General features: G+C 44.2%; 1 protein-coding gene across 4 annotated transcripts in view; it reads right to left on the bottom strand.

Annotated features, from left to right (window-relative positions):
• ABCC4 (ATP binding cassette subfamily C member 4 (PEL blood group)) overlaps positions 1-23,437 on the bottom strand; it is a 249,739-nt gene that overhangs the window by 42,466 nt on the left and 183,836 nt on the right. For all 4 annotated transcript variants that reach the window (XM_064585949.1, XM_064585948.1, XM_064585950.1 and 1 more), the window contains 5 exons: positions 18,715-18,865; positions 12,925-13,044; positions 11,637-11,747; positions 10,271-10,365; positions 8,984-9,175 (listed from right to left, as the gene is read on the bottom strand). In XM_064585949.1, the coding sequence (XP_064442019.1) occupies positions 8,984-9,175; positions 10,271-10,365; positions 11,637-11,747; positions 12,925-13,044; positions 18,715-18,865 (669 nt within the window). The remainder of the gene's footprint in view (positions 1-8,983; positions 9,176-10,270; positions 10,366-11,636; positions 11,748-12,924; positions 13,045-18,714; positions 18,866-23,437) is intronic.

The following is a 23,437-nucleotide window of genomic DNA, read 5'->3' as shown; positions in this document are numbered from 1 at the left end:
GAATTATTCCTTGGGAGAACAACCAAAACATTTCTGGCTATTAAATACCTGGTTACATTCTGTCTCGAAAGGAAACATCTTAAAATTCTAAAATCTAAGTCTCAGTGTCTTAAAAAACAGTAGCCGGTAGCTGAAATACCCATAATGAGATCGTCATCAACAACAACACAAATAACATTTGCTTTTTATATGGGGCCTTTCATCTGAGCAGTTCGAAAGGCATTTTGCAAAGTAATTAATACTCACAATTACCCCCTTGGGAAAGATACGTGTTCAGTATCAGTCTGGTTATTAGAACCGAAGTACAGAGAAATTAAATGCACTGACAAGATCAAAGCACCAATATAAAGCAGGTAAAATGCCGGTCAGGGATGAAACTGTGTTGTACAAAATTGGTTATTAGCTGTGTGCATTTAAACCTGTATGCAGGGGTGCCTGGGTGGCTCAGTTGGTTAAGCGACTGCCTTCGGCTCGGGTCATGATCCCGGAGTCCCGGGATCGAGTCCCACATCGGGCTCCCTGCTCGGCGGGGAGCCTGCTTCTCCCTCTGACCCTCCCCCATCTCGTGCTCTCTCTCTCTGTCTCATTCTCTCTCTCAAGTAAATAAATAAAATCTTTAAAATAAATAAATAAATAAATAAATAAATAAATAAATAAATAAATAAATAAATAAATAAATAAACCTGTATGCAGAAACTGGCTTTTTTTTTTTTTTTTTTTTAAATACCAATGAGCTTGACCAACACCCAACTACAAATTCCCTAGTGGGAGCTTCCCAAGAGAGGATACCATCTCATCTAGGTAGTATCTGGAATCAATGAAGGGTATAAGACATGCTTCCAATCATTTGTAAATTCATTCAGTAAAATTTTAAAACTCACAGCTTTCAACAGAGAACTTTCTGAGCACAGATTCTATGCTGGGAACATTACATATTATCTCAATGGAATACTTCTGAAGTTTTAAAGCTTCACTTGTGTAACTATTGATGGCACTTCAAAAAAGAGCCTACCTTTATAGAGATAAATGTAAGGAAAGTGGCTTTGGCTAATTTTATCATCTGTATAGGCATTTTGTACCTTATAGTAAGTCCTAATTTATATTTCACAGATGGGTAATTTTCCACACATGGGTAGGTCCAAGCACGTGCACACGCACACACACACACACACACAGAGCTCCTATGTTTCTGTGTATTTCTAGGTGTTCTCAAATGTAAATAAACACATATCAAGATACAGGCAAGAGTTGTGTCTCTGACATTTCTGCAAAGAAGACATCCAAATGGCCAACAGACACATGAAAAAGTGCTCAACATCACTCGGCATCAGGGAAATCCAAATCAAAACCACAATGAGATACCACCTCATACCAGTCAGAATGGTTAGAATTAACAAATCAGAAAATGACAGAGGTTGGCGAGGATGCGGAAAAAGGGGAACCCTCCTACACTCTTGGTGAGAATGCAAGCTGGTGCAGCCACTCTGGAAAACAGTATGGAGTTTCCTCAAAAAGTTGAAAATAGAGCTACCCTACGACCCAGCAATTGTACTACTGGGTATTTATCCAGATACAAATGTAGTGATCCAAAGGGGCACATGCACCCCAATGTTTATAGCAGCAATGTCCCCAGTGGAAGGGGCCTAGATGTCCATCAACAGATGAATGGATAAAAAAGATGTGATATATATATACACAATGGAATATTATGCAGCCATCAAAAAATGAAATCTTGCCATTTGCAATGATGTGGATGGAACTAGAGGGTATTACGCTATGCAAAATAAGTCAATCAGAGAAAGACAAGTATCATATGATCTCACTGATATGAGGAATTTGAGGAACAAAGCAGAGGATCATAGGGGAAGTGAGGGAAAAATGAAACAAGATGAAACCAGAGAGAGAGAAAAAACAAAAGAGACTCTTAATCTCAGGAAACAAACTGAGGGCTGCTGGAGTGGTGGGGAGGGATGGGGTGGCCAGGTGATGAACACTGTGGAGAGTATGTGCTATGATGAGTGCTGAGAATTGTGTAAGACTGATGAGTCACAGACCAGTACCCCCAAAACAAATAATACATTATGTTAATAAAAAAACAAATTAAAAAAAAAAAAGAATTGTGTCTCTGAGAATGTATGGATGCTCCCATGCTATCACCCCAAGTGAAACCGATCCACCTGTGCAAACTGGAACATTTGAAGACTTTTGGTAAAGGGCCAGGATATGGCAGGGGGCACGGAGGGCTTCCCACAACCACAGGACTGTGATCTCCAAAATCAACTAAGAATAAACATAAAAATGCAATTAAAAAAAAAAATGGGTTCTAGCTATTTCTCTCTATTGTCCTGTCATCCAAACCGTAGCCCATGTCTTTCACAGTTCACCAATGGGCTTTACCAATTTCCCATGGAGAATATCGCCAATATCAGTAAGCTTACATACTCAAAACCAAACAGATACTTCGAGATATTCTTATTTAAGCTGATTTACAATTAACCCTTTATGTTTTCCCAATGAGGCTGAGGTTGGTTTCTGACAACCACAGCAGCATGTGAGACATTTATATCTGGATCTCTCTTTATAGATCAAACTCAACATGATTAACTTACAAGCTGCCTTTTCCAACTTCCCCATCTTAATCTCATAACTTCTTTCCTAGGCTCATGGGCTCAACACATTAACCTTACTTGCAGCTTCCTCCCCGTCCAGCATGGCACCAGGCCCTAAAGATTCTACCTCCACAAGCTTTCCTGACTCAGTCCCTCACCTGAGTGAAGGCTGCATGACCTTTTAAAATACAAAATCAATGCTTAATCATAGTCAGTGCAAATGAATGTAAAAAGTCAATAAATACTAGCCATAACCCCAGCACTTTGATTTAAAACCATTCTTCAGGGATGCCTGTGTGGCTCAGTCCATTAAGCGTCTGCCTTCAGCTCAGGCCATGATCCCAGGGTCCTGGGATCGAGTCCTGCGGGGGGCTCCTTGCTCAGCAGGGAGGCTGATTATCCCTCTCCCACTCCCCCTGCTTGTGCTCTCTGTCAAATAAATAAAATCTTTAAAAAATAATAAAATAAAAATAAAACCATTCTTCAGATTGATATATTTTCTTTCTAGACCTATGTCTAGAAAGATACAAGCTCATAGATTTAAACAAAATGAGTAATATGAACCTATTGTAGTAAACTGTTTTCACTTAATATTTCAAGAGAATATTTTAATGGCCACATAATATTAGACTATATGCGATCATTGATTTAACAGGTCCCCCATTTGTGGATATTTAGGCTATGTCCAATATTTTGTTATTATAAATAACTGTGTTGAATATCCTTGAAGCTAAATCTTCACAAACAACTCTAATTACTTCCTTAAGAAAAATTCTTAGATGTGGAATTACTGAAAAACAGGTATAAACATTTTCAAAGGAGTCTGTTAAGTAATGCCAAGCTACCCTCTAGAAATAAGATATCAATTTTGACTCCTGTTTCCCTGCATGTTCACAAGCCTGAGTGTTATAACATTATTTTTATTTTTATTTATTTATTTTTAGAGAGGGAGTAAGTGTATACATGAGCAGTGGGGGAGGGGCAGAGAGAGAGAGAGAGAGAATCTTAAGCAGGCTCCATGCCCAGCATGGAGCCTCAATCTCAGGACCCAGAGGATCATAGCCTGAGCTGAAACCAAAAGCTAGACGCTTAACCGATTGAGCCACCCAGACACCCCTATAATTTTGTTTTACTTGACATCAGTTTGATTCCAAAAAGTAGACTCACTTTCCCCCTTACATCTTGCTAGGAGTACACAATGGCTACTGGCTTCCTATTATCCGCCTCTTCCCACCACGGTCACGTGCGCTCAACTCCTCGGACCGAGTTTCTGCAGGACAGCTCTATGCCTATTACACTGTCTCAGGAAGTCCCTTCTATGAAAGCATCTCCATGGACTCTCCATCCTTAAATCGCCGGGAATCAGCTCCCTCGGGATTACCAGGAAGTTGCGAGAATTACATGTGCAAGGGTGTGCCACGTACCTGGTCATTCACTTCCCCAAATGCTCTGCAGGGGCTTGATCCTTCACTTGCGGGATCAAGGCATTGTGTCTTTGCTGATGCTGGTCCCACCACCCTGAATGTTCTTCCCATGCATTTCTACCTGCGGAGATCCCGCCCACATGTCACCAAGTCTATCCCAAATGCCTAATTCCTTGCAAATGCTCTTCCTGTCCCTGCATGTGGGCTTCTCTCACGCCACAGATGATCTTTTTCTAAACTTTGATAAAAATCGTGACCTCCTTCTAGCTTATTTAGTAGCGAATTTTATACGACCTTCCTTGTACTCCTGGACAGCAGGATCTGTCATGGATTCACCTTTGCATTCTTTTTACTACACGTGGTGTCCTGTGCCAAACAGGCATTCTATACAGAACTGAGGCGTTTAAGTCAGGATGGACAAGTTCATAGAAAATCTATTGCCACACTGTTGAGGTATAGGATAGGCTGGGCAGAGAAGGCAGACATGGCCCATGGAGCCCATCACCATATAGATTAATGCAAATGGCAGATGACAACATCCACACTGGGCAGAGGAGGCAGACATGGCCCATGGAGCCCATCACCATATAAATTAATGCAAATGGCAGATGACAACATCCACACTGGACCTGGTTATGGCCACGTTATACCCCAAGGCAGTGATGGCTACCATTGTCCGAACATCTGTTTGGCACCAGTCTTGGAGCTGGGGGGTCTCATCCTGTTGAAGTGTACAACCCTAGGTGACCTATTACTACCATTTTGCAAGAGATCAGAGGGAGGCTTATTAAGGCTAATTAGCTTGCCTGAAATAACAGAGCCAGGAAGGGGCAGAATGGGACTCAAAGTCATGTCTGCGCAACGCTTGTCCATTCTGCTGATGGCCTCCTGATACGTGGGTGGCCTGGCAACTCATTACGTCCCTCTCCCTGGCTACAAGAAAGTGGGGACAGGACAGCTGTGGTTGCGATCAAGGAACTGGCCTCTCTTACTGATCTTATTGCCTGACATTTAAAGCATGATGTGGATATGGGGGGGGTATAATGTGGAGGATGGGACAAAAGACCTGACATCTTTGAGCAAAAAGGATACCCGTGGTCAGGTGGGCACCTACAGCTGGAGTGAGGAGAGAGGCCACACAGACCTACTGGCCTGCTTGGGGCCGTGAGATGAATTTTCCATCCCAACAGGTGGTGAAAGGGCCTCAGATATATTGCTATACTTGGCGGTCTGTGACTCCAGGCCCAAGCAGGGCCCAGCCTGATACAATACCAAGGGACCCTATAGGAGGGCAGGGGGGGAAGGCTGTAGAGCAGAAGAAACGCTGTCTGTGATGCAGAGAGACTCCACCAAAAAGACAAATAGATGCATAAACATAGAGTCATACAGAATTAAATTATAATGTAAATTTCATAACTTGCAGAATATAAAGGTAAATAAACCTATAGGGAGGGGACATAGAACTTTCTAGAGTGTCATGATCAGTCACAGGGGTTGGGATAATTCATGAGCCCAATTTCAACTGTCAAAGGACATTTCTTAGAAATCATGAGTTACAGTTCTCCAAACCTGCCTATGGGAGAGAAGACTTTTTAGCAGGGCGGGGGCTCGTTCAAAGGGAATTCGGAGACAAGAGGTCTGGGTGGGCTTGAGAGTCAGCATTTCTAAGAAGTTCCCAGGTGATGCAGCTACCACGGTCTGGGCAGCAAGGAATGAGAAAGTCAGCAGAGGAAGTGAGATAAAATGGAGGGAGGTGAGGGGTTTCTGAGAAGATATTATGTAAAAGAGGAGAAAACGTAGGAAACTATTATTCTTGCACATTATAGCAAGGTCTAGTACACATCTGTAAAAATGTATTACCCAAGTAATAGCTCTGAGCAAGAAAAAAAAATAACAAACCAAAATCAATCTACCTCTAGAGCTGGAAAATGCTTTAAAATGGCCCAGTACTCTTTAAAATGATCAAATCAACCACAAAATCATCTAAATGAAAAATGCAGCCAGTGTTTAGAATCTAACCAGGAAGCCTAGGGTGCTATTTACCTCATTTTGGTTCTTTATTTTTACTTGTTATTTCTTCCACGAATTAGAAACCTGCTTAGTACCTATTACATTTTCCTGTTTACTGTAACTTCGAGGAATCCGGACAGCAGAGGAAAATGCTGGAGGAGAATAAAGCCCCACCTTTGCTGTGTTGGTGCATTACCCCTTCGTTGATCCTGCAACAGTCTGTCCCAATCAAATACAACACCAAAGGATGGGGATGGTGGTGTCCCCGAATAACAGGGCTGGGGCTGGGTGGAGAGGAGACAAATCCTGGGACCTAGCTCCCCAGGCAGTGACGTCACTTCATGACTCCGTGGCCTGGCTATAGTCGCTAATCACATAAATGCCGTGGAAGGGGACACTGCCGAGGACCAAGACACAAACCAAAAGTTACTGTCCTTATTATAACTGTCTCCAAATTCAATCCCCTCAACACTGCAGAATCTCAGATACATGATTGGGGGGGCGGGTTAAAATGGAAAAATACAAACCTGTTATATTTCTAAGTTTTACCACAGTTTCTTAGGTAATTCAGTGTATGGCTTCGAGGGAAATTTAAGATGCGTGCAAGTTAACAGAATCATGTCTAGAACGTGCGTTCTGATGGACACACGGTCTTCAAGTAAGCAAGCATCCCTGACAGGCTCGGAGGGACAGAACCAGCTACGGTTAACATTCTCTGGACACGGTCGCCCTCACCGTCCTCCGGATCTGCAATTGGGGCTGGAAATAATGAGGAGCCAGCTTTTGCCACGTGACTTACTAAAGCTGCTCCCTGGGTATCATTTGGGTGTTAAGTCAAATATTTATTCTTTCATGTCACAAGGGTATAATCATTAAATTATGGCTACAGTCCACTAAATGCATCTGGGGTAGAAAGAGCTTGAAAGAGCAGGTCCTAAAGTATTTAACACATCTAGGTAACGGGCTGTTTACAGGAGCTGCCTGGGATGCACATATGTTTTTGTGACTGGTTTGCTTCACCCCTGCGTATTACTCACTCATCGTCCGCACCAGCAGACCCTCAGCCCCACGATGTGCCCTGCACAATACCATTTTCGGGGGAATGAAGATGAAAATAAGCAGCCTCAGGGTACTGTGAGATACAGAACCCAAATTACAAAGCAGGCTGCTAGTGCTACCTTTTATTTTTCATTTTCATTTTTAATTCTCTTTTTTAATTGTGGTAAAATGCATGTAACATAAAATTTATCAACCCAGCCATTTCTCAGGTGTCCAGTTCAGTGGTGTTAAGGACACTCACAGTGCCGTGCCATCAGTCTCCAGAATTCTTCTTGCCTTGCAAGACTCAAACCCAGTGCCCGTTAAACACTAACTCCACATTCACGTCTCCCCCAGCCCCTGGCAATCACCATCCTACTATCTGTCTCTACGGATCTGAGCAGGTCAGGAATCTCATGTAAGTGGAATTAGACAGTCTTTGTCCTGTTTTGTCCTTGAGCTTATTTCATTTAGCATAATGTCCTCGAGGTTCTTCCATATGTCAGAAGTTGCTTCCTCTTTAAGGCTGGATAATACTCCATCGTATAGACGTACTACATTTGTGTATCTATTCCTACACTGATGAATAACTTGCGCTGCTTCCATTTTTGGCGTTCATAATGCTGCTATAAACATACGCGTACTGTAAATGCTGTCATAAAAAATACATAAGATGCTGTGGAAGAATTAAGGGTCTCGTAGAGGCAGATGCATCTGAGTTGACTGAAAATGAGACGACTTTCACCAGCCAGATAACAGAAGGGAAGGGTCTCTGGAGAGAGAGGGGCAGAGTGCACATGCTGGGGACGGGGAGGACAGGAGGCTTTGGAAGAAGCTACACAATACCCATGTGGGAGTTTGGCATGCTGGGAATTGAGGCTGGAGGGCGCCTGGGTGGCTCAGTCAGGTAAGCGTCTGCCTTCGGCTCGGGTCGTGATCCCAGAGTCCTGGGATCGAGCCCCACGTCGGACTCCCGGCTCAGTGGGAAGTCTGCTTCTCCCTCTCCCTCTGCCCCACCCCCCTGGCTCATGCTCGCTCTCTCTCTCTCTCTCAAATAAATTTTTAAAAATATTTACGGAATTGAGGCTGGAGAGGTAGGTGGGGAAAGAGCTTGCCCTGATGTGGGTTGAGGGACCCAAGTCTCACTCCTGACGGACAAAGACACAGGCAAGTGCAGGTCACAAATCTCTCAGTGGTTTCCTACATACATCATCCCCCACCCCCTTGGGTTTCCTTTCATCAGCTTTGGGCCCTTTTCTGCTTCCTGCTGGGGGCTCTGGCTCCTGACCCCTGACTGGGTCACAGATTCCAGGCTCTTCTCTGGTGGCTGAGAGCTGGCCATGCAACTCCAGCTCGAGTGGATCTGAGGCCTCGCTATGGTTCCACCCCCCAGCGCACCCAGACTGGGAGCAATCAGGAGGCCCGTAAAGATCAGATCTGTGTTTCAGAAAGAAGCAGTCCACGGGTGGGAGGACAAGGGAATATGGGTAATAGGAGGTCAAGTCTCCGGAAAAGGACGGGACTGAGGGCTGTAAATAGAGGATGCCATGGGGGAGGAAGAGAAGGATCGGAGAAATACAAAGAAGTAAGAATAGGTAGGAACTAGATATTGAAAACGTTAGTGATGAGGAGCTAGGGTTGACTTCCAGGTCTCGGGCATGAATAATAAGAGTGTCCTGGATCAGCCCACCAAGCACCACGAGGGAGCTCACAACACGAGGAAAGTCTGGCATCCCCATTCCATGGTCAATTTCCAAGACTTCCCAATAGGATCACCAGATCTAATTTATATCCACAGAGGCACCAGGAGCCCCCCTGGCACGTTCACCAAGGAGCCAACAAGCAGATGCGGTGTTCAATCTTTTGTGGAAATTTTGAAGAGGCAAGATGGCTTAAACAAACCTTCTCCCTTGATTTAATGACTGCTGTCAGGTGCTTCAAAACCAGAGGCCCGTCTAAACTGTACGAGAAGTTAACATTATCAAAGACAATCGTGCCTTCTTGGGGCCAGCTCGGCGGAGGGCGCTTCTGGTATTCCCAAGGGGCTTCTTTCTCAAGGTCTGTATACTCCATCACCCTTTCCACTGAAATCATCTGAAAGACAAAGGACACCACAGGGCTTGGGAATGGAGGTTCTCACAGGTATTATGAGATTATAAATGAACTGTTGATCTTTTATACCAGCTGGTTAAGGACATCTCAGGTCTCAATATTCCCAAAGGACAGGAGGAAGAGTCTGATGAGGACTTTGATGATTTACAAACCTGTGCATGGTCTTGTAACACTTTCCCTTAGGGCTACTTCCTTCGGCATTACATTAAAACTAAAAGAATTACAGAAGTAGAGATTTTTAGAGAATGTTAGAGATTTTATTTTATTTTTCCACTTTTCACATCTGAACAAAAAATACAAGGATTTTATCAAAGAAAGGAATACTTGTGGCCAAGAATCCATAATCTGGCTATAGAAGAGCCGTCTGTCCTAGGGGAGCTGAACTGGCTAAGTCATCAAATCTCATTTTAATGATGAGTCACTTTCTCCTCTATCAGAAGAGCACATGGGAAAGATTTCTTTTTCATTGTTTTTCCTCTTTAGGAGAAGGTGCAAATATTCCAAAGAGGAGATAATTTACGTATTGACTAAGGCCTCCAAACAACCATCCCGATACCTTTGACTAGCACATCCCGAGAAGGAGCTTATTCTAACCAGAAAGAAGGGACACCAGCAAATTCAGGTGCTCAACACATACAAGAACAAATGCTAAAATGGGCGAGGGGGCGCAAGGGGAGACACCTATTCATTAAACAAACACCCTCAAAACACTGAATTCTTCTTTTATCAGGAATGAGGAATTACCCATTAAGAAACAAAAATAAACAGGCCTCTAAGAAATTAGCTTATATCCTCTCCAGGATTTCAGAACCTCCCTCCTACAGAGAGAGACATTTATTACATTTGAAGACAGTTTGTGGTGAATATAAAACCTGCTGACATAGCACACAGAAGACTGAGAAAAAGATGTATATATTTTATTTTACGTTAACCTTAAACAGATGGAAGAAGGCTCTAAAAAACTTGATTAGCTACAATGTAAAAATAACAGTTTTAATATTTTACATTAGAAGTGCTTTTATGCCATTTAATGGCAGGGAGACTTGAAAAGGCTCAGAACGTTCAGATAAACATTACCATATTCTCCACTTCGGCGCTTTGCCTGACACACCACTGGAACATCCCCATGAGTGTGAGGGCGTAGGACAAGGCCAGGCCAACCTGCCCAGCATCTACAGCAGAAACAGGAAGAAGAAGGGGAATAAAATTAGTTTCTTTCTTTCTTTCTTTCTTTCTTTCTTTCTTTCTTTCTTTCTTTCTTTCTTTCTCTCTCTTTCTCTCTTTCTCTCTTTCTCTCTCTCTCTCTTTCTCTCTCTCTTTCTCTCTCTCTCTTTCTTTTCTTTCTTTCTTTCTTTCTTCCTTTCTTCCTTTCTTTATTTGACAGAGAGAGACACAGCTAGAGAGGGAACACAAGCAGGGGGAGGGGGAGAGGGAGAAGCAGGCTTCCCGCGGAGCAGGGAGCCCGATGTGGGGCTCGATCCCAGGACCCTGGGATCATGACCTGAGCCGAAGGCAGACACATTCTTAACCCCAAGCACAGGTCCTTCTGTCACGTTACCAACAAGATTCCTTTATAATATTTAAGTACATTGTATATAATGATAGTAACAGTTATACTTTTACTATCTGATGATTGAGACCATAATGAAATAGGAAAGTCGCCATAAATTCAGAAAGACTGTTAAGTGAGCTTATTAATCCGCACAGGATTGACACACACTTGACTGTCTGCCACAGGTGATAAATAATGTCATTATTCAGACTCCCAGCCCAATGGTTTCAAGAGCCCCGTTACCTAATTTCACATACTACGGCCAATATAACCGCAGTTGGAAACCACCAAAAACAAGGCAATGGGTTCTCAGAGCTAGTGCTTTTAAATCCAAGCTATTCCTCTCACTGTTCCATTATTAAATACTGTCATTCAGCGTTGTTACCACGGAATAGTTAGGGATAGTGAACGCATGCCCTGCACACCAACACCTGCTCATCCGGTACCCACCTGGCAGGGAGGCTAGCATTCTCTCCTGCTGAGTATTTTCTCAACCCAGGGTACCAGGCAGGTACAGCCAAGAGATCTGAACAGCCCTATTGTGAAAACCTAAAGCCCTAAGACGGACAAAATGCGTAACGGAAAACTTGGTTCTCTCCTCACAACAACCAGACGCCACACCGGGAATGTACAGAAAGTGAGCTGCTACAGCTGCATGGTCCTCAACCTGTCTGAAGACGGAAGGAACTCGTCGGGATCCAAATGACCACTCAGCATGGACCATGCTGCTGAATCACACCTGACCTGACACACAGCAAATGCTTTCATGTGATTCATTAGAACCAAACAGTATATGGCATCGGACAAGGTGGCAAGAGTTTAATTTAGTAACTGTAAACGCAGCTATAAATTGTAATCATACCACAAATAGTTCTTCACATCTGTACTTACTTGTTGCCAGAATCAGGGACCCAAAGGCAACAACAATGACCAAGATGGCACAGATGGCATCCAGACGCACGGCGAACCATCGGGACGTTGTCAGGAACAAGAACCATGCCTCTGGATTTGGGGAAGCAAAATAAGCAAAAGGAAGAAGTAGAAAAACCACGTTAACTACTCTGAATGAGGGAGAGCATTTTGCAAGGGTGAACTCCAGGAGGTTTTTACACAACATGGCCAGCAAAGTTCCACACCTGAGGAACCTAAAGGTTCCAGAAAGCTAAGTTCTGACACAGGACGATGTATGGTCCAGGTAAGAATCCGTACAGTGGCTTTGTGGGAAGCATGCACTGAAAAACTCAACCCAGAGATTATAAACAAAAATAAGATCATCATAAAAAACATGAAAAAATGGGCTCATCAGTGCATTTTTCATAGAGCCAAACCTCAACGTGAGGCTTGTCCACTCATGTGGTTTACTGTTCCCAGTTCTGAGAGCAGAAAGCACAGCAGCTCCCACGTTGTTTCCAGCACCTTCCATACTTACTAGAGGGCCCTGCACAGTGTTTATTCCTTAGGATCCAGCAGCTCAAGGATCACTTTTGCTAAAAGTACCTACTTGCAGCTTTCAAAATGCCATCTTATCTTCAAAATACAATAAAGATTGGAAAGATGGGCCAGGATTTTATAAACTTAGAGGAAAAGCTGAAACTTCTACATAGCAAAAAACTTCACAGATACAGAGAATAATACATATCAAGTGGGTAGCAAATCTGATCATCAGGAAACTGATTTCCTCAGGAATTTCTGTCACCTTACATGATCTGACAATAAGAACTGGCAAACTACAATCTGTGGGCCAAGAATGGCCCACCACCTGTTGTTGTGAATGAAGTTTTATTTGAACACAGCCATGGCCATTTGCTGAGGTAGTATCTTTGCCTGAGTTCCTGTTCCAACAGCAACGCTGAAGAGCTGCAATAGACAATCAAGTACACAAAACCTAAAACATTTACTATCTGGGCCCTTACAAGAAAAGTTCACTGACCCCTGCCCTAAAAGGACAGAAAGTCACAGGGAGTGGTGATGGAAGGACAATGCAAGCCACTGGGATCTCAGGGGAACGGGAAGCACACAGAAGATTCTGAGGAGTCATGGCAGAGAGGAGGGGACGAAGACATGCTGAGGAAGGATGTGGGGCTGGGCCAGCGGCAGACAGAGAGAGAGGAACTGACCACTAAGGACAAGAGAGGGAGCCTATCCCGTTCTTTGAAACCATTTCCAGCAACTTACAGACCTGAATGCAAATCCTGATGAGCGTCAAACAGTTCCTGGAACCTCTCTTCAGTTTTATATGCCCGGATGGTCCAGAGTCCCTGGAGAGAGCACGACAAGTGGGAGAACACCGGACTCCGCGCTGGGGAAGCAGAGACAGACACAAAGCTGTGAGGCTGGGATGTAGGGAAACCAACTGCCTCCCATGCCCTGTGGCTTCATGGCCCCCCAAAGAGCACACCCAGAGCTCTGTGACGTCAGGCTGCTTGGGGAAGAAGGGACGGTGCCCCTCCTGGAGATGAACAACATGTCAACCCTCAAACTCCTGGTCACACCACGCTTCACGTTAAAGACCTGAAGACGCAAGTTTCTCTCCGAACCAATCTTGGACCAAATTCAAATCCTTCCTAGATCTGAATAACTAAATTCTTTCTTTGCTAACTCATTTGTCAAGGTCCTCCTCAGACATGGCCTCCCTCCGTAACACTTCCCCGACAGCCCTCTGGGAGGAAATTCTGTTGAGTAATTTTTGAGTCACTAACATTCTTAAATTTAATTCTGCTAGAGTACTCACCACACTGAATTATGACTGCCTATCTGTGTGTCCATCTCTGCTATGTGACTATTACTTAAGGGTTGGGATAAAGTCGGCGCATCCCTGAAACTGTAACAGGTGAGTGATGTGCAAGGGTCTGGGCAGCCTGCCATTCTCCCTGCATCCTGGGGCATCTCCCTGTGCCTGCTCCCGTGCCAACAGTCTCTTTCCGGGGTACCGGAGAACCTGGGTATTGCACTGCCCTTGTGCCCACAGGGCCTGGGCAGCCATGGTGTCTTTGAATAGTCCGGACTTTGGCTGGGGGAGCCTGCCCTGCTGGACACCTGGTGTTTGGAGGTCGCTGTGTGACACTGACATCAATCACTCTTCCAGAACCTGACCATGAACTCAGGGGCCATTCTCTTCTGAATAACTTCATGGTGGTCTGGGGCCTGATGTCATCCGACCAGCCATTCATTTCCCTGGTACCTTCTCTAGGAGCACGCTGTGTGTGGGCACCAAGGTCTGGCTCCCGCCAATCAGAGAAGAGGTGGGCTACAGGCTGCTGGGCACCATGAATGAGGCCATGACCAGCTATGGTCGGGGCAGTGCTGCGAGCCTGGGACCTCTCTCTGGGATGAGTAATACTTTGTGCTTTATCGGCAGGTAACACTGACTTATTACCTTGTTACCTGTGCACATTCTAAAGAAGAGGTGTTAGTAAAATCCCTGGGTGTTCAGGGCAAAGGCAGATCACTTATCTCATGAGAGGCTGCAGAGGTTTTATAAAATGATGGGGAGAAACCATTTAGGGGAAAACTCACTTATTTTAGAGCCTGACTCCTTAGCCTGGCATCCAGATGCCTCTCTGTGTGAGTTCAGTCAATGCCTCTGTGCATGTGGGCATTGAAGGTATGGGGGGGCAGATGCTGGGTACAAACGTGCAGAAACAGGACCTCCTCTTGGAGCTTAGTGACCATGGTCCTCAAGCAAGGAAGGAGTAGACTTCTCCGTGTGAGACCCTGGCATTTAGAGAAGATGGGACATGCTGGGCTGTGGGCCTCTTTCCTGACTGGGATATCTGACTGGGATATTAACCGTTAAGGGCCCTCACCTAGGATACTGCTTTAAGGAAAAAACCTTCTCTGAACTGAGGCATGAGCTAACATTTCCCCTCGTATCTACTTTAGGCAAAGAGCCTCAAGTGAATTCAGTGGTGGTTTGGACCGTCCAGGTTGTAGGTTTCTGATCTAGGATCCACACCACCCTCTCTCTTCATTATACTGAGGAACCTTTAGCCTTTATGCATTTTAGCTTCCATTAAATTTGTAATTTTAAAACAATAATATGAACATAAGGGACCAAGGCCATGCTCTAAATAAATAAGGCTGAAGGTTCTGAACAGGCCTTTTTTTGCACTCCCTAGCAAATGCCCAAAACATAGTCAATGTGGAAACAGGGTGCTTAGCAAGATGACTCAGGAGAGTTCCAGGCCCATGACTCTATCAAGAAAGTACCAAAAGTCTTAAGCGAATGTGGGGACATAAACGGTTTTATCACAGACAACATTTCTGAGAAGGAAGATGTGGCCATTCATTCAAGGAGAGACCTTGAATGAAATGCTTCCATGTGGCCATCCTCACTGGCTTCCCTCATCAGCAGATCAAGGCTGTGACTGATCTTCCCTGGTTAAGGTTTCAGGGCAGGGTCGACTTCAGAAATCAGGGGCTGTCCCGGCCTTGAACACCAGGGAACCCAAAGACCACATCACCAAGTTTACTCAGACCCAAGAGTTCCAAGTGGTATAGCAGGGTTCTGTACCAGGCAAAGGCTATCCTGTTCTTTCACACACTTAGGATTCAGCGGGATGCCAGGATGATGAACTGGAGGGTCTGCAATGAAAATTAACTGGCCCCGTGGAGGGAAATGGAAAGCGAAGGCTCTGGTATATTCTCTTACCCAATATAACGCCTTTCTCCCCACAATGACTGAGCTGGCCATCCTGAAGTAGACCTCTAGAGAAACCATGGTGCTAGCCAGCAGTTTGACAAATGCAACCCTACCTTTCACGAGACTGACGACTGTGTGTCCCACGCCCCTGACATACCCTACAAGGACTGCAAACCCTCCTCAGGAGGGAGAGGGCAGGGAACTGCCTCAAGGACCTGGCCAACAGCCCTGCTGTAGGTTATCATTCACGTTAGGTGAGCCCTGCTGGTTGTCATGTTCTTAATTCCCTCACGTTCAAGGTTCTAGCACCTCTCCATGTGGCCAGGAAGCACTTTACAGCCATCAGCGCAAACAATCCTCACGAGAGCCCCAGAGAGCAGGTGCGATTACATATTTGACAGAGGGCAAAGTAGGCAGAGGGATTAAGAACACTGGCCAAGTAGTAAATTAACTAAGTGGTAGAGCTGGGGGTCAGACCCAGCTCTTATTTCCAATGCTATATGCTTTTTAATCACTGCCACAGTGTCTCAGAGGGAAAATAAACAGGTTAAATCAAGATGCCAACATGCAACTAGATGCATTTTTCTCCAGACTTTGTAGTTTACGTTTAGAAAAACCCCAATATCATCCTTAGTGCATCTCCAGTAGCCCTATCCATTACTGTGTATCTTATTAAGCACCTGGAAATCCAGCACGAAAACTAACAACAGCAGACGTTGAGTGTCTATGGTCTGAAACACGGGACACACGGTTAGCCCTCCCCAGCGATGCCCATGGCAGACATTGCTAGTTGATCATAGTACCCTTACACACGGAATTTGGATGTAGCTTTATAACTCAGGCATTGCCAAACGATGAGAGCTGGCTAGGATTCTGGTTTTGTGCACTTCTTTATGATTGAATGGTGCTACCATGCTCACTTTTGCGAAAATGGGAAACCATTATGATCACAACTGCATATGTCATTAAAGTGGCTTAAATGTTGGCCTGAGGTTTCAGAGGCAGCTGGGCAGTACGATCTGAAAATCATCCTCGGGACTTCAACAGTCCTTTCAAAGCACAAGGAGGAAGCAGATTTATGCCTGGTAGCCACAGCAATTAGGTATCCTCCTTTTATCCTCCTTTTTGCTGGTGGGTCCAGCAGCGGCCGCAAGAAATACTCACTTACTGCTTAGAGAAAAACAAAAGAATTGCTATTTATGGCACAGACCTGTGACCCAGAGAGATGACGACAAACAGTTCTAATCAACTGGCTGCCAACGTTTGGTTATCTGGGTGCGTGGAGGTAGGAATATCTGTACTTAATGTATTGTTGTAGCCTACTGGGGTGCAGGAATATTCCACGTTATTTCCAAATATCCTACAGGGGCCATGCTAACGTTCTCACAATCTCCAGATCAAGCCCTAGGATAACCCTATGCTGTTTCTTGAAAAAGACTCAGGAGAGCCCCTTCTCTCTTATTCCAGAGACCCCGTTTGAATAAACCTGAGACCTCCTGTAGAACAAGACTGATGACAACAGACTCCATTTCATGAGTGGCCTCCAATCCTAAATGTCTGAAGCCTTGTTGTTTACACAAAAGACTGGCTGGAGCTCATCACTTATTCTTCAACCTTCTCCACGTCCCGCCATGGTAACATCACATCAGCCCGATGGTCCACACATCTGGACAACACTGCTTTGCTGCCCCAAGGAAACACCCCACAAAACCACACTTCATGGTAGTTTAGCTGGTTCTCAGAGGACTGAAAAAATTTTCTATAGCTTTTATGAAATCAATGCCCATTATCCTTTATGCAAACACTTATGATAAATCCCTCTCAAAAATTTTTATTAACCAGGGCGCCTGGGCGGCTCAGTCAATTAAGCGTCCAACTCTTGATTTCGGCTCAGGTCATGGTCTCTGGGTCATGAGATCAAGCCCCGAGTGAGGCTCTGTGCTCAGTGTGGAGCCTGCTTGGGATTCTCTCTCTCTCTCTCTGCCCCTCCCCTGCCCATGCTCTAAAACAAAACAAAAAAAAGAAACATGCATACATCATAACAAAAAAAACTGTATTCTGATGAACTTGTATTTTTCCACTTGGTAGATCAGAGAACCATGAGACCCAATGTTTCTCTTTTTAGCTTGGCGTCCAGAAAGCTAAGGTGGTATTAATTTGCAGTGACTATCCATAGTTGAGGTTTCTGATGCAAACATCTTCCTTTTTTATGTTTAGGTCTTTACACCCCGCCCTTTTTTTTAAAGATTTAATGTATTTATTTGACAGAGAGAGAGAAAGCGAGAGAGGGAACACAAGCAGGGGGAGTGGGAGAGGGAGAAGCAGGCTTCCCGCTGAGCAGGGAGCCCGATGTGGGGCTCGATCCCAAGACCCTGGGATCACGACCTGAGCCGAAGGCAGACGCTTAACGACTGAGCCACCCAGGCACCCCCCCCCTTTTTTTTTAAATACAACAATCAACACTCCTTATGACTTGTTTTAGTAATAATGAAATATGTTTGTGCATTAATGAGATAAGCTCTGAATTACTTCATCCTCTGTAATTAACCGTGTTTTCCCATTATTCCAAAACTAAGAAGTTGTATAGAAAACATACTAAATGTATACTGAACAGAACCCTCTCCTGTGTCCTCCCAGGGGAATTATATTCAGGATCCATTTATAGGAACAGCCTAAGGGGAGGAGGGGACCGTTAAACAGTGTGGCATGACAGGAAATACTAGTGATAATAAAGAGTAAGACTGAAAATAACAGTGCTTATCTTTTCAGAACATTTAACAACCGCAACTTTTTTTTGCCATTTTTTGAGTGTGTGGTAGTAATGTATTTTTCAAATGTATCACTTCTGACATATGACACCTTCTTCTCCTTTCCCTAATCTTTCCCTTTCTTTGTCATTTCTAGACCCTTCAGGGGAAGAAAAAATCCGTATTTTCGCTTTGTATTAGTTCCAACATGAAATATTTCTTTAAAAACATTGAGTACCTGCTCTATGTTAGGAAGTACATCATGACCGAGACAGAAATGGCCCCTATCTTCATGGTGCTCACATTCCAGTGGAGCTTTAATGCACAGACATCCCTGTCCCTTCCTGGTGGCCCTGGCAAAGCTGCCCCTGTCCCTTCCTGGTGTCCCAAGCCACCAGCACCATTTGTTCCAAGTGACACATTGACTCACGGTGGACACAGTATTCGATGATTTAATGTTAACTTGGAGAAAAAAAAGTCTGGAAGATAGAGTCTGCACAGTTTCAGGGGCCTCCTTAATTACAGCATGAATGGAAGTGAACCCGCATCGCCATCCCAACCTGAGAGCCTCTGTACTCACTTGTAGATTCCAGGCGTTTGACATCTCTCGACGTTTCTAAGAAATATCGCCGAAGAACAAAGAAAAGGATGCCAAGGGGAATCAGAGGTATCGCGATCCACGGGATCACCGCCACCGCCACGCCCACCACACCAAGAACTTGTAGAAACGTCTGAAATAGGGAAAATAGATACAGAGGGCTTCTTATGAAGAATTCTCTTCAAACATAGACTGTAATGGGTTGTTCAGTTCAGATTCAACTCCTCTCTTCCAAAGACTTGTTGGAATGACAGGGAATGCTTTCCCATCAAAGAAATAACAATATGATAGGTGGTCCTGATGATAGTTATTGCATACTTGCAACGTGCCAAACACAGTAAGAAACTTTCTAGATATGAGTTCTTTTACTATGCTCAGTAGCCCTAGAGGAGTGGCATTACAATCTTCCCTATTTAATAAATGAGAAAGTTTGAGACTCAGAGAGAGCAGGACTTGAATCCCAAACTATCACGGGTTGGTAGTATTATCAGGGAAATCAGCAAGTGGGAATCACAGAGGAGGAATCCATAAGACTCAACTACACATGTAGGGATAAAGAAGTGGTTAATTACAAATTCAGTGGAAAAATTTAAGTGTTTACCTTTGGAAGTGGGGATTCCTCTTTCTTGGCTTTCTATCCACAATTAACACTTACTGAGTGCTCACTGCGCACAGGACTACCCATTATATATTTCACATGTATTAACTCATTTAATCCTCAGAATCGCCCTACAGAATACTAGTACTATCTCATTTTACAGACAGAGACTGAAGCACGGGGAGAGGAAAAGCAACTTGATCAAGACTGCAAAGCATTAAGTCACTGAGACAGGGAGCCTACATCATTAGCCATCATGATATATTTAAGCTGGTCCTCAATATAATGCAACTTTTTATTGTTCAGGAATACATTCTTGACTTAATTGAGCCCCCTAATTTGTCCTTAATTTTTCCTCTAAAGACCTTACTTAAGGAATTTCAGAGTTCATCAGCATGCCTCATAAAGAAGAGAAATACAATGCAACCCATTTTTGATATTTCTTAAAAATCTGATGAAGAATTTTGATAATAAGGAAACACAAGGTCTTAAAATTTTTTTAAGTTTTATCATCTGGGCCAACAGACACATGAAAAAGTGCTTGACATTACTAATCATGAAGGAAATGCAAATCAAAATCCACAATGAGACATCATCTTCTACCACTCAGAATGGCTAGTATCAAAAACACAAGAAATTACAAGTATTGGTGAGGATGTGGAGAAAAGAGAACTCTCACGCACCATTGGTGGGAATGTAAATCGGTGCAGCCACCGTGGAAAACAGAATGCAGGCTCCCCAAAAAATTAAAAATAGAAATATCATGTGATCCAGCAACTCTACTAACTGGGTATTTACCCAAAGAAAAGGAAAACACTAGGGGCGCCTGGGTGGCTCAGTCGTTAAGCATCTGCCTTCGGCTCAGGTCATGATCCCAGGGTCCTGGGATCGAGCCCCGCGTCGGGCTCCCTGCTCTGTGGGAAGCCTGCTTCTCTCTCTCCTGCTTCTCCCTCTCCCACTCCCCCTGCTTGTGTTCCCTCTCTCACTGTGTCTCTCTCTGTCAAATAAATAAATAAAAATCTTTAAATAAAAAATTAAAAAATAAAAATAAATTAAAAAAAAAAAAGAAAAGGAAAACACTAATTTGAAAAGAAACGTGCTCCACTATATTTACCACAGCATTATTTCCAATAGTCAAGCTATGGAAGCAGCCCAAGTGTCCCTCAATAGATGAATGAATAAAAAAGAATGAGGTCGTGCCATTTGTGACAACATGGAAGAATCTAGAGGGCATTATGCTAAGTGAAGTAAAGTCAGACAAAAACAAGTATTATATGATTTCGCTTATATGTGGAATCTAAGAAGGAAACAAAAAGCAGAAATAGATCCATAAATACAGAGAAATGATGGTTGCCGGGGGGGAAGGGGGTTGACAGACAGGCAAAGTGGGGGAAGGCGAGTGGGAGATACAGGCCTCCAGTTATGGAATGAATAGGTCACAGAGATAAAAGGTGCGGCACAGGGAAGAGAGTCAATGGTACCGCTGTGGTGTTGTATGGTGACAGATGGGAGCCATACACGTGAGCACAGCCTAAGTACAGGGCGGGAGCATCGCTATGCTGCACACATGAAACTAAGGGAACACTGTGGGTCAACTATACTTCAATAAAACAAAGGCTAATCCTTGATGCCCCATTTTTATAGGCCAAGCCATCATATTTCTGAAATAAAGATTTCAAATGAAAATACGACAAAAAATTGTTTTACTGCCAAAACAATAAATTTTGTCTTCTGGATATTAAATTTTCTATCATTAGGATAAATATTTACAATCTTTATTTCAAAGGCTAATGATGGTAACAAGAGCAGGCGCCACGTGTCAGGTGTGAACTGCACACAAGGAGCTGAGTGGGGTTCTAGGAACACTCAATCATGACCTTGATCCCAGGAGATAATTTTACCTTGGGAAATGATATTGGTTAAAAAGACCAGGAAGCAAAGAAACCCAAGTCACTGCATGATGCTAACTGAAGTATCCATCTTTGTCAGGAAAAGTAGGACATCATGGTGCACGACTTCAGGGGATATGAATGCAAACAACACTTCGCATCTGCCTGCTAGGACACTGGGGTCGTCGAGTGGTGGGAATGGGCGAGTTCGCATGGCATGGGCCAAGGCCTCCGAAGTTTGTGAACTCAGATGGATACAAACCCAGAGCCATGTGCACAAGCAACAGAGGGCTGTGGAAATACAGGGAAGAATCCACGAACACAGTTTAGAAGGTTCCGTGACTTATGACCAAATTTCACAGGCCAGTTTAACAAACAAGGAGCGGCAATGAATAACTTGCAGTAGTAATCACAGCTGACGGACACGATGCCCGAGAGGGAGCCGGGCTGCAAAGGTTAACCTAGGTTGTTCTGTGGCCTCTCAGAAGGCGCGCCAGCCAGGGCAGCAGGCCCCAGGGCGCATCTCCGAGGAAAGGATTAGCAGGGTAATGCCTGACAGACACACAGGTTATCATCTCCCAGCTATTTCAAATAGTTTTCTCAGAGCATCCTCACAACCAGCTTCTGAATGAGTAAAGTAGGAGTTGTCATTTCCATTTGCAGATAAGGGATATGAAAGCTAGGAGGTGAAGTGGTGGTCCCAAGTTCTCCCGGGATGTTGCGGTGTTACAGAGAAAGCCAGGAACAGTGCCTGGGCAGGGAATCCTGCAAGCAGCAGGTGCATGGGGGAAGGAGGAAACTTCCAGAACTATGAATGTGTGGACAGGAGCCCCGGGGAATCAAACTGCATTATTTTGATGTAGACTCATGTGCTTTTATGGTTTCTGCCAGTCCCCAATGTGGTATCCATACAAAACCCAAAGTGAAGAGGCATGGAATTCTGAAGGAACAAAGTCCAATCATAAATGGAGGAAACAGGGCTGTCTGGGCCTCTCTGCTTTCATACCTACACCTGACCAATTTCTGACAGCTACTGTATTAACTGATGTATCCCACCCTCTTACACCAACTAGGAAGCCAAGCTTCTTACTTCACACTCATGAAGAGGGGTCCTTCTAGCTCCTTCTATGTCTGGTCTTAAGTAATCACTAGGCTTGCCACTATTAGTTGTCAGGAAAAAAAAATATGAGATGTTGTTAATCATAAAAACATACAAATTTACAATTTTTCGGATGCCTGGGTGGCTCAGTGAGTTAAGCTTCTGCCCTCAGCTGAGGTCTTGGTCCCAGGATCCCGGGATCAAGTCCCGAGCTGGGCTCCTTGTCCAGCTGGGGGAGTCTGCTTTTCCCTCTCCCTCTTCCCCTCCCCTTGGCTTGTGCTCACACTCTCTCTCTCAAATAAATAAAAATCTAAAAAAAATTGACAATTTTTTCAGCAGACTAACATCATTTGATTGAACAATTATTCACCTGTTCCAACTACCTGGCTCTCCCTAGGGTGGGGTCCTTTTATGGCTAACCCAGCCCAACAGATTACCTGGGCATCAGAGGTAAGCTCAAAACACAGGGCTCCACTGGGGCTGTACCAATGCTCTCTTTTCTTGGGTAGCCATTGAGGACCACTAACTGCTGCTACTCTCAGAAACTCCCAAGTTAGGTTAGGTCTTTCAGATTTGATGCCCCCAAATTCTGAAGCAATTCCAAGAGGGTTTCTGTAAGAGTTTATTTCTATTTGTGGGTCTTGCTATAGCCAGCCTCACAGTGAATTAGTTGTTATACTATACTGTAAAAACATAATGTGCAGGTTTACATTTATACATATTTACGTATAGACATATATTAATCTTTTACTGCCAGCAAACTTTTTTTAAGTAATCTCTGTGTCCAACGTGGGGCTCGAAATCACAATCCTGAGATCAAGAGTCTCATGGTTTACCAGGTGCCCCCTGCAGGCAAACTCTTTGTGGAAGTTGGCAAGGGACAAAAACGGTATCCAAGCAAAAAAGGTAATATTCTGAAGGGGGAAACAGAAGATTCTGGTGGACAACAAACCCCTATCCCTTCCTTGAAGGGATCTCATTTCTTCCTTCCATATTCTCAGGAATTCCAAGGAGCCTAATGCAAGGTACACACTCATTTTCTCCCATCTCATTGGATTCCAAGCCTATTTGATGACCCATGCCCTCAACCTGTGCTTCTGTGCCTCTGATCATGCAAAG

The sequence above is a fragment of the Mirounga angustirostris genome, unplaced genomic scaffold, assembly GCF_029215605.1.
Source record: "Mirounga angustirostris isolate CCGP_5_RB_7025 unplaced genomic scaffold, mMirAng1.0.hap1 SCAF_3, whole genome shotgun sequence".
Taxonomy (NCBI): Eukaryota; Metazoa; Chordata; class Mammalia; order Carnivora; family Phocidae; genus Mirounga; species Mirounga angustirostris.
The sequence above is the reverse complement of the archived record's forward strand: the minus strand, read 5'-3'. Positions and strand labels throughout refer to the sequence as shown.